The sequence below is a fragment of the Oncorhynchus tshawytscha genome, linkage group LG15 (assembly GCF_018296145.1).
Source record: "Oncorhynchus tshawytscha isolate Ot180627B linkage group LG15, Otsh_v2.0, whole genome shotgun sequence".
NCBI classification, from domain to species: domain Eukaryota; kingdom Metazoa; phylum Chordata; class Actinopteri; order Salmoniformes; family Salmonidae; genus Oncorhynchus; species Oncorhynchus tshawytscha.
The window spans coordinates 30,733,194-30,745,693 of record NC_056443.1 but is presented as its reverse complement, the minus strand read 5'-3'; the positions used below and the strand labels follow the sequence as shown (position 1 = coordinate 30,745,693).

General features: G+C 47.1%; 1 protein-coding gene across 3 annotated transcripts in view; it reads left to right on the top strand.

Moving 5' to 3' along the window:
• Nucleotides 1-12,500, top strand: part of LOC112239867 (VPS10 domain-containing receptor SorCS2-like) — a 450,420-nt gene that overhangs the window by 403,080 nt on the left and 34,840 nt on the right. For all 3 annotated transcript variants that reach the window (XM_042298460.1, XM_042298459.1, XM_042298458.1), the window contains exons 8-10: nt 234-323; nt 5,394-5,573; nt 11,890-12,036. In XM_042298460.1, coding sequence (XP_042154394.1) covers nt 234-323; nt 5,394-5,573; nt 11,890-12,036 — 417 coding nt within the window. The remainder of the gene's footprint in view (nt 1-233; nt 324-5,393; nt 5,574-11,889; nt 12,037-12,500) is intronic.

Below are 12,500 nucleotides of genomic sequence, written 5' to 3'. Positions count from 1 at the left end.
GTGTGGTGTGGTATGTGTGGTGTGGTGTGGTATGTGTGGTGTGGTGTGGTGTGTGTTGTGTGGTATGTGTGGTGTGGTGTGGTGTGGTATGTGTGGTGTGGTGTGGTATGTGTGGTGTGGTATGTGTGGTGTGGTGTGTGTGGTGTGGTATGTGTGGTATGGTGTGGTGTGAGAGACATGGAGTTAGTCCTTGACATGGTGTGTTTCTCTCTCCCTGTCTGTCTGTTTCCTAGGTGACCACAGGAAACCGCACCAAGCACTACGTCTCATACCAACGGAACGAGTTTGTCCAGATGAGTTTCCCGAAATACGCCCTACCAAAGGTACAGTACATGAAATGAAACTGACCACAGGCCTACACAATACCATGCTATACTTCACATGCACGTCATTGTAGTGAGGAAGTCACAGACTGAGGGGCATAATGTGTTGCTCTTCAAGGTAGATGGGAACCTTTGTCGTCAGTGTTTGTGGCTCAGGGAACTGTTTTAGCGTGTCGCTGGTGTTATTGAACAGCATTGATCGCAGAGCAGACCAGGGGACCAGCCTCATCTGCTTTCTGCCTCACTAGAGAGAAAAAAGAAACATTACACGACAGTCAATGTCATTTGCACTAACATAGACATACAGGACACCCCATTCCAGGGAGAGTGTATACCACACACACACACACACACACACACACACACTCCAGTGAGAGTGTATGGAAAAGTGTATACCACACACACACACTCCAGGGAGAGTGTATGGAATTACTTGGATTCTACCCCATACCACTTTGTGGGTGTATTTGATTAGTCATGGTTTCACTGAATGGTTGAAACAGAGGTTGAGTATTATCTTGAGGGATAAGAAAGAGAGCCCTCCTGAAGTTATGGATTAACAGCCTCTGTCTTGTTTCTTTGTTTGTTAGTCTCTCTCTCTCTCTCTCTCTCTCTCTCTTCCCCTCTCTCTCTCTCTCTCTCTCTCTCTCTCTCTCTCTCTCTCTCTCTCTCTCTCTCTTCCTCTCTCACTCTCTCTCTCTCTCTTCTCTCTCTCTCTCTCTCTCTCTCTCTCTCTCTTCTTTCTCTCTCTCTCTCTCTCTCTCTCTCTCTCTCTCTCTCTCTCTCTCTTCTCTCTCTGTCATTCTCTCTCTTCAATCTATTCCCTCCTATTTTGTCTTTTCATCCATCTCTACCCCAGTTAGCTGCTATGAATGTGTCTTAATGTGTCCAGTCTCGAGAGAATGGAAGGATACTGTCTGCTAATCTATACTCTCGGGTTCAAGACAAAGCCACGCAGTGACAGCTGCACCAGAGTCTCATTCTCCCACACTAACATTAGCCGGGTTTATCCATTCAGCTATGCTAAGCTACACTTTGTTGTCGGAAATGTTATGCCCGTGCGGAAGTTTAATGAATTGTCAACAGTGTTCTCCCCCAGCCTTGCATACAAAGATGTTTTCCGTAAAACTCCTTATTAATTCTTTAAAGATGCTTTTATGTCCTCCAGCGGATAAATCATAGAAATAAATGAATATGAATAAATATCTCTAAGGGGAAAAATCTTTGAAACATTTGTGACAATGAGAAAGGCACTTTTTAAGATTTGGGTTCAGGGGGTTCATCTGAGTTTAGGGGCCAGGCCCTCTAATATTTTACCCAGTGAGAGGCCCTCATCTGTCGGGGGATCGTGGTTCCTTTGCCCCTGATATTGATGGATGGAGGATCTTCGATCTTCGATCCAGAGTGTGGTTATCATGGTAAAATACGGGTGACTGTGACTAGTAGCAGACTGGACAGATGGACAAAGAGAGAGAGAGAGAGAGAGAGAGAGAGAGAGACCCCCCCCCCCACAATCCCACCATGTTTATCTCGACCACACACAGAGACAGATCCTACACTACATCCCACATCTAATACTACATGCTCTATTCAGTTCTATGTTTATTCATCACGGACCATAATGCACTACTTTGTTCTCCCTTGAACCAGAAAGAGTTCTCCTCTCGAAGCCGTAACTCAACCTATAACTGTCAGTCTCAACACAAAGTGTTCTATCAACACTTGAATAAGTCTTTTTATATTTAACGTCAAGACGAGATCACTTGCAGGCTTTTGACTTTTCATATTGCACAGACACATCTGCTGTGTCCTCCGTCTCCCTTTATGTGAATAATGCTGACTACTCCAACAAATGACATCATACAGAACACATAGCACAGTAGTTTTTTTTTCAACGTGATCCTTTGTTTTGGTGTGTTTGCGTGCCTGAACACATATACAGGCCTATTTCAGCTGTCTAACTTCCTAAGGGTAATGCATTGTGTACTCGTTGGCAGCACAGTCAAACACATGTTGTTTGGCCACAGAAAGAACTGGTTCATAAGAAAGAACGACCACAGCTTACCCCCAAAGCAATTAACTATTGTGTATGTATCGAGTACACATTGTATAGAGTGGTGGTGGTGGTGTGTGTGTGTGTGCGTGTGTGCGTGCGTGCGTGTGCGTGTGTGTGTGCTTCTGAGGTTGTGTGTGTTTGAGCTGCTCGTCCATAGCATATCTATATAACTCCACTCTCTCCTTCTCTGTCTGCATCCTATATATCTACATAACTCCACTCTCTCCTTCTCTGTCTGTATCCTATATATCTACATAACTCCACTCTCCCTCTCTGTCTGGTTCCTATATATCTACGTAACTCCACTCCCCCTCTCTGTCTGGTTCCTGTATATCTACGTAACTCCACTCTCCCTCTCTGTCTGGTTCCTGTATATCTACGTAACTCCACTCTCTCTCTCTGTCTGGTGCCTGTATATCTACGTAACTCCACTCTCCCTCTCTGTCTGGTTCCTATATATCTACGTAACTCCACTCTCCCTCTCTGTCTGGTTCCTATATATCTACGTAACTCTACTTTCCCTCTCTGTCTGGTTCCTATATATCTATGTAACTCCACTCTCCCTCTCTGTCTGGTTCCTGTATATCTACGTAACTCTACTCTCCCTCTCTGGTACTTATATGTCTACCTAACTCCACTCGCCCTCTCTGTCTGGTTCCTATATATCTACATAACTCCACTCTCCCTCTATGGTTCCTATATATCTACGTAACTCCACTCTCCCTCTCTGGTACCTATATATCTACGTAACTCCACTCTCCCTCTCTGGTTCCTGTATATCTACGTAACTCCACTCCCCCTCTCTGTCTGGTTCCTGTATATCTACGTAACTCCACTCTCCCTCTCTGTCTGGTTCCTGTATATCTACGTAACTCCACTCTCCCTCTCTGTCTGGTTCCTATCTATCTACGTAACTCTACTTTCCCTCTCTGTCTGGTTCCTATATATCTATGTAACTCCACTCTCCCTCTCTGTCTGGTTCCTGTATATCTACGTAACTCTACTCTCCCTCTCTGGTACTTATATGTCTACGTAACTCCACTCGCCCTCTCTGTCTGGTTCCTATATATCTACATAACTCCACTCTCCCTCTCTGGTTCCTATATATCTACGTAACTCCACTCTCCCTCTCTGGTACCTATATATCTACGTAACTCCACTCTCCCTCTCTGGTTCCTGTATATCTACGTAACTCCACTCTCCCTCTCTGTCTGGTTCTTGTATATCTACGTAACTCCACTCTCCCTCTCTGGTACCTATATATCTACGTAACTCCACTCTCCCTCTCTGGTTCCTATATATCTACGTAACTCCACTCTCCCTCTCTGTCTGGTACCTATATATCTACGTAACTCCACTCTCCCTCTCTGGTACCTATATATCTACGTAACTCCACTCTCCCTCTCTGGTTCCTATATATCTACGTAACTCCACTCCCTCTCTGGTACCTATATATCTACGTAACTCCATACAGGATCATTCACTAGCGTTGGAGCAGTGTAACACAGGTGGATGGGTGGCTGTTGTGAACGTGGATGTCTTCCAGAGTTGGAGTTTACTGCCTCTTCAATGCCAAGTCTGAATACCCTGCGGGGGGGATCTTTAAACACAAAAAGGAAGTTTGACTTAACCAATGCAGAAGAGGTTCATAAGGGAATAGTGAACTCACATAAACATAAACACATCTACTCACATGTGTCTCTCTCTCTCTCTCTCTCACACATACACACACACACACACACACTGTTTATCCTCGATCGCTAAAGCCATGTTAATGTAATCAGAGTGGCTCACAGGGAATGCTGAGTCAGGCTCTGACTCAGGCTCTGACTCAGGCTCTACCTCAGGCTCTGCCTCAGGCTCTACCTCAGGCTCTGACTCAGGCTCTACCTCAGGCTCTACCTCAGGCTCTACCTCAGGCTCTGACTCAGGCTCTACCTCAGGCACTACCTTAGGCTCTGACTCAGGCTCTACCTCAGGCTCTGACTCAGGCTCTGACTCAGGCTCTACCTCAGGCTCTACCTCAGGCTCTGACTCAGGCTCTACCTCAGGCTCTACCCCAGGCTCCAACAAAGGCTCTAACTCAGGCTCTACTTCAGGCTCTGACTCAGGCTCTCACTCAGGCTCTACTTCAGGCTCTGACTCAGGCTCTACCTCAGGCTTTACCTCAGGCTTTGACTCAGGCTCTACCTCAGGCTCTACCTCAGGCTCTACCTCAAGCTCTACCTCAGGCTCTGACTCAGGCTCTACCCCAGGCTCTGACTCAGGCTCTACTTCAGGCTCTGACTCAGTCTCTACCCCAGGCTCTAACAAAGGCTCTAACAAAGGCTCAACTTCAGGCTCTGACTCAGGCTTTCACTCAGGCTCTACTTCAGGCTCTGACTCAGGCTCTACCTCAGGCTCTGACTCAGGCTCTGACTCAGGCTCTACCTCAGGCTCTACCTCAAGCTCTACCTCAGGCTCTGACTCAGGCTCTACCTCAGGCTCTGACTCTGGCTCTACTTCAGGCTCTGACTCAGGCTCTACCCCAGGCTCTAACAAAGGCTCTAACTCAGGCTCTACTTCAGGCTCTGACTCAGGCTCTCACTCAGGCTCTACTTCAGGCTCTGACTCAGGCTCTACTTCAGGCTCCGACTCAGGCTCTACCTCAGGCTCTACCTCAGGCTCTACCTCAGGCTCTGACTCAGGCTCTACCTCAGGCTCTGACTCAGGCTCTCAGGCTCTGACTCAGGCTCTACCTCAGGCTCTGACTCAGGCTCTGACTCCGGCTCTACCTCAGGCTCTGACTCAGGCTCTGACTCAGGCTCTACCTCAGTCTCTACCTCAGGCTCTGACTCAGGCTCTAACTCAGGCTCTACCTCAGGCGCTGACTCAGGCTCTACCTCAGGCTCTGACTCAGACTCTACCAAAGATCAAAGTTGTTGACTTAACTCCTCTTCCCTCTCCTCCACCTCCCTCATCATCCTCCCCTCCTCTCACTCCATCCCTTCTTCTATCTCTCTCTCCCTCCCCAGGACGTCCACATAGTGAGTACGGATGAGAGCCAGGTGTTCCTGGCCCTGCAGGAGTGGTACCAGACAGACAGCTACAACCTGTACCAGTCGGACCCGCAGGGTGTTTACTACTCCGTCGTGCTGGAGAACGTCCGTAGTGCCAAGCAGCCGGAGGAGAGCGTTGTTATAGACATACTGGAGGTGAGTCCTGTGATGCTCCTCTGTGGCTCAGTTGGTTAGAGCAAAGTGCTAGCGATGCTACAGTTGTGGGTTTGATCCCCGCTGGTGGCTTGCATAGTATACTTAAGCAATAAGGCCTGAGGGTGTGTTGTGTTGCATCGTGTGTAAGAACAGTCCTTAGCCGTGGTATATTGTCCATATACCACAAACCCCTGAGGTGCCTTATTGCTATTATAAACTGGTTACCAAGGTAATTAGAGCAGTAAACATTTTGTTTCATACCTGTGGTATACGGTCTGATATACTACGGCTTTCAGTCAATCAGGGATCAAACCACCTAGTTTATAATATATGTACTCGCTGTTCTGTTACTTTCTGCTAAATGGCACAGGACAGGTGAGAGAAGGGAACCCTGCCCCCTAGCTGTAGGACAGGTCATTACACCCTGACCAATGGGAATGTGGTGGTGGTTAGGTGGGTTAGGTTAGCACAGTTCACTTCAACTTCCTTATGAACTGCCAAGGTCTTTCTCTCCAAGTCTTTACCTTGTGTGTTTGGGTGGGAGTTGATACACACCTTGATTTCCCGTCTTTATTCTCTGTTGAACAGAGTGTATCACTCATTTCCATAATGTTGTTCCCGCTTACACAGACTTTTGTCATTGCTAGTCGTTGCCAAGGTAACAGTGGGTAGGTGGTCCCACCTCCACGGCAGCGCAGAGCCATGTCTGGATCGCCTGTGGGTTTGAGTGGGTCTTAAGCTGTGACTCAGTTCGGTAGAGCATGGTGCCATGGTTGTGGGTTTGAGTGGGTCTTAAGCTGTGACTCAGTTCGGTAGAGCATGGTGCCATGGTTGTGGGTTTGAGTGGGTCTTAAGCTGTGACTCAGTTCAGTAGAGCATGGTGCCATGGTTGTGGGTTTGAGTGGGTCTTAAGCTGTGACTCAGTTCGGTAGAGCATTTTTATTTTTATTTTTTTATTTTTTTATTTCACCTTTATTTAACAAGGTAGGCTAGTTGAGAACAAGTTCTCATTTGCAACTGCGACCTGGCCAAGATAAAGCATAGCAGTGTGAACAGACAACACAGAGTTACACATGGAGTAAACAATTAACAAGTCAATAACACAGTAGAAAAAAAAGGGGGAGTCTATATACATTGTGTGCAAAAGGCATGAGGAGGTAGGCGAATAATTACAATTTTGCAGATTAACACTGGAGTGATAGATGGTCATGTACAGGTAGAGATATTGGTGTGCAAAAGAGCAGAAAAGTAAATAAATAAAAACAGTATGGGGATGAGGTAGGTAAAAATGGGTGGGCTATTTACCGATAGACTATGTACAGCTGCAGCGATCAGTTAGCTGCTCAGATAGCAGATGTTTGAAGTTGGTGAGGGAGATAAAAGTCTCCAACTTCAGCGATTTTTGCAATTCGTTCCAGTCACAGGCAGCAGAGAACTGGAAAGAAAGGCGGCAAATGAGGTGTTGGCTTTAGGGATGATCAGTGAGATACACCTGCTGGAGCGCGTGCTACGAATGGGTGTTGCCATCGTGACCAGTGAACTGAGATAAGGCGGAGCTTTACCTAGCATGGACTTGTAGATGACCTGGAGCCAGAGGGTCTGGCAACGAATATGCAGCGAGGGCCAACCGACTAGAGCATACAAGTTGCAGTGGTGGATGGTATAAGGTGCTTTAGTGACAAAACGGATGGCACTGTGATAAACTGCATCCAGTTTGCTGAGTAGAGTGTTGGAAGCAATTTTGTAGATGACATCGCCGAAGTCGAGGATCGGTAGGATAGTCAGTTTTACTAGGGTAAGTTTGGCGGCGTGAGTGAAGGAGGCTTTGTTGCGGAATAGAAAGCCGATTCTTAATTTGATTTTCGATTGGAGATGTTTAATATGAGTCTGGAAGGAGAGTTTACAGTCTAGCCAGACACCTAGGTACTTATAGATGTCCACATATTTAAGGTCGGAACCCTCCAGGGTGGTGATGCTGGTCAGGCGTGCGGGTGCATGCAGCGAACAGTTGAAAAGCATGCATTTGGTTTTACTAGCGTTTAAGAGCAGTTGGAGGCTACGGAAGGAGTGTTGTATGGCATTGAAGCTCGTTTGGAGGTTAGATAGCACAGTGTCCAAGGACGGGCCGGAAGTATATAGAATGGTGTCGTCTGCGTAGAGGTGGATCAGGGAATCACCTGCAGCAAGAGCAACATCATTGATATATACAGAGAAAAGAGTCGGCCCGAGGATTGAACCCTGTGGCACCCCATAGAGACTGCCAGAGGACCGGACAGCATGCCCTCCGATTTGACACACTGAACTCTGTCTGCAAAGTAATTGGTGAACCAGGCAAGGCAGTCATCCGAAAAACCGAGGCTACTGAGTCTGCCGATAAGAATATGGTGATTGACAGAGTCGAAAGCCTTGGCAAGGTCGATGAAGATGGCTGCACAGTACTGTCTTTTATCGATGGCGGTTATGATATCGTTTAGTACCTTGAGCGTGGCTGAGGTGCACCCGTGACCGGCTCAGAAACCAGATTGCACAGTAGAGAAGGTACGGTGGGATTCGAGATGGTCAGTGACCTGTTTGTTGACTTGGCTTTCGAAGACCTTAGATAGGCAGGGCAGGATGGATATAATAGGTCTGTAACAGTTTGGGTCCAGGGTGTCTCCCCCTTTGAAGAGGGGGATGACTGCGGCAGCTTTCCAATCCTTGGGGATCTCAGACGATATGAAAGAGAGGTTGAACAGGCTGGTAATAGGGGTTGCGACAATGGCGGTGGATAGTTTCAGAAATAGAGGGTCCAGATTGTCAAGCCCAGCTGATTTGTACGGGTCCAGGTTTTGCAGCTCTTTCAGAACATCTGCTATCTGGATTTGGGTAAAGGAGAACCTGGAGAGGCTTGGGCGAGTAGCTGCGGGGGGGGGCGGAGCTGTTGGCCGAGGTTGGAGTAGCCAGGCGGAAGGCATGGCCAGCCGTTGAGAAATGCTTGTTGAAGTTTTCGATAATCATGGATTTATCGTTGGTGACCGTGTTACCTAGCCTCAGTGCAGTGGGCAGCTGGGAGGAGGTGCTCTTGTTCTCCATGGACTTCACAGTGTCCCAGAACTTTTTGGAGTTGGAGGTACAGGATGCAAATTTCTGCCTGAAGAAGCTGGCCTTAGCTTTCCTGACTGACTGCGTGTATTGGTTCCTGACTTCCCTGAACAGTTGCATATCGCGGGAACTATTCGATGCTATTGCAGTCCGCCAAAGGATGTTTTTGTGCTGGTCGAGGGCAGTCAGGTCTGGAGTGAACCAAGGGCTATATCTGTTCTTAGTTCTGCATTTTTTGAACGGAGCATGCTTATCTAAAATGGTGAGGAAGTTACTTTTAAAGAATGACCAGGCATCCTCAACTGACGGGATGAGGTCAATGTCCTTCCAGGATACCCGAGCCAGGTCGATTAGAAAGGCCTGCTCACAGAAGTGTTTTAGGGAGCGTTTGACAGTGATGAGGGGTGGTCGTTTGACTGCGGCTCCGTAGCGGATACAGGCAATGAGGCAGTGATCGCTGAGATCCTGGTTGAAGACAGCGGAGGTGTATTTGGAGGGCCAATTGGTCAGGATGACGTCTATGAGGGTGCCCTTGTTTACAGATTTAGGGTTGTACCTGGTGGGATCCTTGATGATTTGTGTGAGATTGAGGGCATCTAGCTTAGATTGTAGGACTGCCGGGGTGTTAAGCATATCCCAGTTTAGGTCACCTAACAGAACAAACTCTGAAGCTAGATGGGGGGCGATCAATTCACAAATGGTGTCCAGGGTACAGCTGGGAGCTGAGGGGGGTCGGTAGCAGGCGGCAACAATGAGAGACTTATTTCTGGAGAGAGTAACTTTCAAAATTAGTAGTTCGAACTGTTTGGGTATGGACCTGGAAAGTATGACATTACTTTGCAGGCTATCTCTGCAGTAGACCGCAACTCCTCCCCCTTTGGCAGTTCTATCTTGACGGAAAATGTTATAGTTGGGTATGGAAATCTCAGAATTTTTGGTGGCCTTCCTGAGCCAGGATTCAGACACGGCAATGACGTCAGGGTTAGCAGAGTGTGCTAAAGCAGTGAGTAAAACAAACTTAGGGAGGAGGCTTCTGATGTTGACATGCATGAAACCAAGGCTTTTTCGATCACAGAAGTCAACAAATGAGGGTGCCTGGGGATATGCAGGGCCTGGGTTTACCTCCACATCACCCGCGGAACAGAGGAGGAGTAGAATGAGGGTGCGGCTAAAGGCTATCAAAACTGGTCGCCTAGAGCGTTGGGGACAGAGGGGAAGAGTAAAGGAAGAGAGGAGGAAGAGAAAAGAAAGAGGAGAGGAAGAGAGGAGGAAGAGGGGAGGAAGAGGGAGGAAGAGAGGAGGAAGAGAAAAGAAAGAGGGGAGGAAGAGGGGAGGAAGAGAGGAGGAAGAGTAAAGGAAAAGTGGAGGAAAAGTAAAGGAAGAGAGGAGGAAGAGTAAAGGAAAAGTGGAGGAAGAGAAAAGGAAGAGGGGAGGAAGAGTAAAGGAAGAGAGAAGGAAGAGTAAAGGGAGAGAGGAGGAAGAGTAAAGGAAGAGGGGAGGAAGAGTAAAGGAAGAGAGAAGGAAGAGTAAAGGGAGAGAGGAGGAAGAGTAAAGGAAGAGAGGAGGAAGAGTAAAGGGAGAGAGGAGGAAGAGTAAAGGAAGGAGGAGGACGAGTAAAGGAAGAGGGGAGGAAGAGAGGAGGAAGAGAGGAGGAAGAGTAAAGGAAAAGTGGAGGAAGAGAAAAGGAAGAGGGGAGGAAGAGAGGAGGAAGAGTAAAGGAAGAGAGGAGGAAGAGGGGAGGAAGGGGTCCGTGAAGCCGAGGGCCAGCACTGCAGAACACGTTTCTTCTCCTCCTCTCCTCTCACATCCCTCGCTCCAGGCTGCACTCTCCTCTCACATCCCTCGGTCCAGGCTGCACTCTCATCACACATCCCTCGCTCCAGGCTGCACTCTCATTACACAGTGAGAGAGATGGAGAAAAAGAAAGAGAGTAAAGGAGATGGAGGGAAAGAGAGAAGGAGAGGAGAGAGGGTGTGTTGCAGGTACAGATTTCATAGAGAGAATTGCAGAGTGAGACAGAGACATATAGACAGGTTGTTTTATTCCATATTCCCTTTAGGTAGTCTCTCTTAACCGGACCTGCTGGCAAGTGACTCTCCCCAATAATAGTTCCATTATACAGTACCTTCGGAAAGTATTCAGACCCCTTGACTTTTTCCACATTTTGTTAGGTTACAACCTTTTCCCGTCATCAAGCTATACACAATACCCCATAATGACGAAGCAAAAACATTTTTTTATTTTTTATGTTTGCTAATTTATTACAAATTTAAAACTGAAAGATCACATTTACATAAGTATTCAGACCCTTTATTCAGTACTTTGTTGAAGCACCTTTGGCAGCGATTACAGCCTCGACTCTTCTTGGGTATGACGCTACAAGCTTGGCACACCTGTATTTGGGGAGTTTCTCTCATTCTTCTTTGCAGATCCTCTCAAGCACTGTCAGGTTGGATGGGGAGCATCGCTGCACAGCTATTTTAAGGTCTCTATAGAGATGTTCGATCGGGTTCAAGTCCAGGCTCTGACTGGGCCACTCAAGGACATTCAGAGACTTGTCCCGAAGCCACTCCTGTTTTGTCTTAGATGTGTGCTTAGGGTCGTTGTCCTGTTGGAAGGTGAACCTTCGCCCTACTCTGAGGTCCTGAGTGCTCTGGAGCAGGTTTTCATCAAGGAGCTCTCTGTACATGGCTTTGTTTTTGCTCTGACCTTCACTGTCAACTGTGGGATCTTATATAGACAGGCCTTTCCAAATCATGTCCAATCATTTGTATTTACCACAAGTGGACAATGAAGTTGTAGAAACATCTCAAGGATGATCAATGGAAACAGGATGCACCTGAGTCTCATAGCAAAGGGTCTGAATACTTATGTAAATAAGCTATTTCTGTTTTTTATTTTTTAGACATTTGCAAAAATGTTTAAAAACCTGTTTTCACTTCATCATTATTGTGTATTGTGTATTGCCTTAGAATAAGGCTGTAACGTAACAAAATGTGGAAAAAGTCAAGGGGTCTGAATACTTTCTGAATGCACTTTAGACATGTGTGTCTGGAGAACTCTGCTCTGTGTGATTCTGTCTCTGACTAAACAACATTCTGATCTCTGAACAGTCTTTTCTACAAGCATGTGCTTTTACTATAGCTAGGACCCATACAAACTGACCACACATCAGTTTTATACGTCACTACAGTACAATAACATAACAGAGATGTCTGTTGTCATTGCTTTCCAGGTGCGCGGGATCAAGGGGGTCTTCCTGGCCAATCAGAAGGTGGATGGCAAAGTGCGGACTCTCATCACCTATAACAAAGGCCGAGACTGGGAACCGCTAGCTCCGCCTACTACTGACATGAACGGCAAACCGGTCAACTGCAAATCAGTAAGGAAACCATGCACTACCCACAATGCAGCAGCTTAATACCCATCAATCTGCTGACATGTAAGTGATTACTTCCTGGGTGGAAGGCAAGAAGGGTGCAGTTTTAAGGTATTCAATCAGGCAAACCGTGGTCTTGTGAACATCTACAGGGCTGGGTGACTGAGTCATTATTAGCCATCGGTCCCTCAGACAGAGAAAGTTTAACCATAACTTTGTTTTAGAACATCCATTACTCCTTCCTCGTTTGTATCTGCTCCTCGTTTGTGACAGCTGACGCCAGGTGACAGGTCCGAGACACGTGCCTCTGACAACAACACTATCACCCCCACGGTGTGTCCAAGACGACACTGCTACTACTCCATCTAAAAGGCCTGTCTCAAAGCACATTAGAATAATAATGTCTGATTGAATAGGAGGCTGGTGATACATTTCTGTTAAATGTGGATTCATGTGTGGTGTCTGTG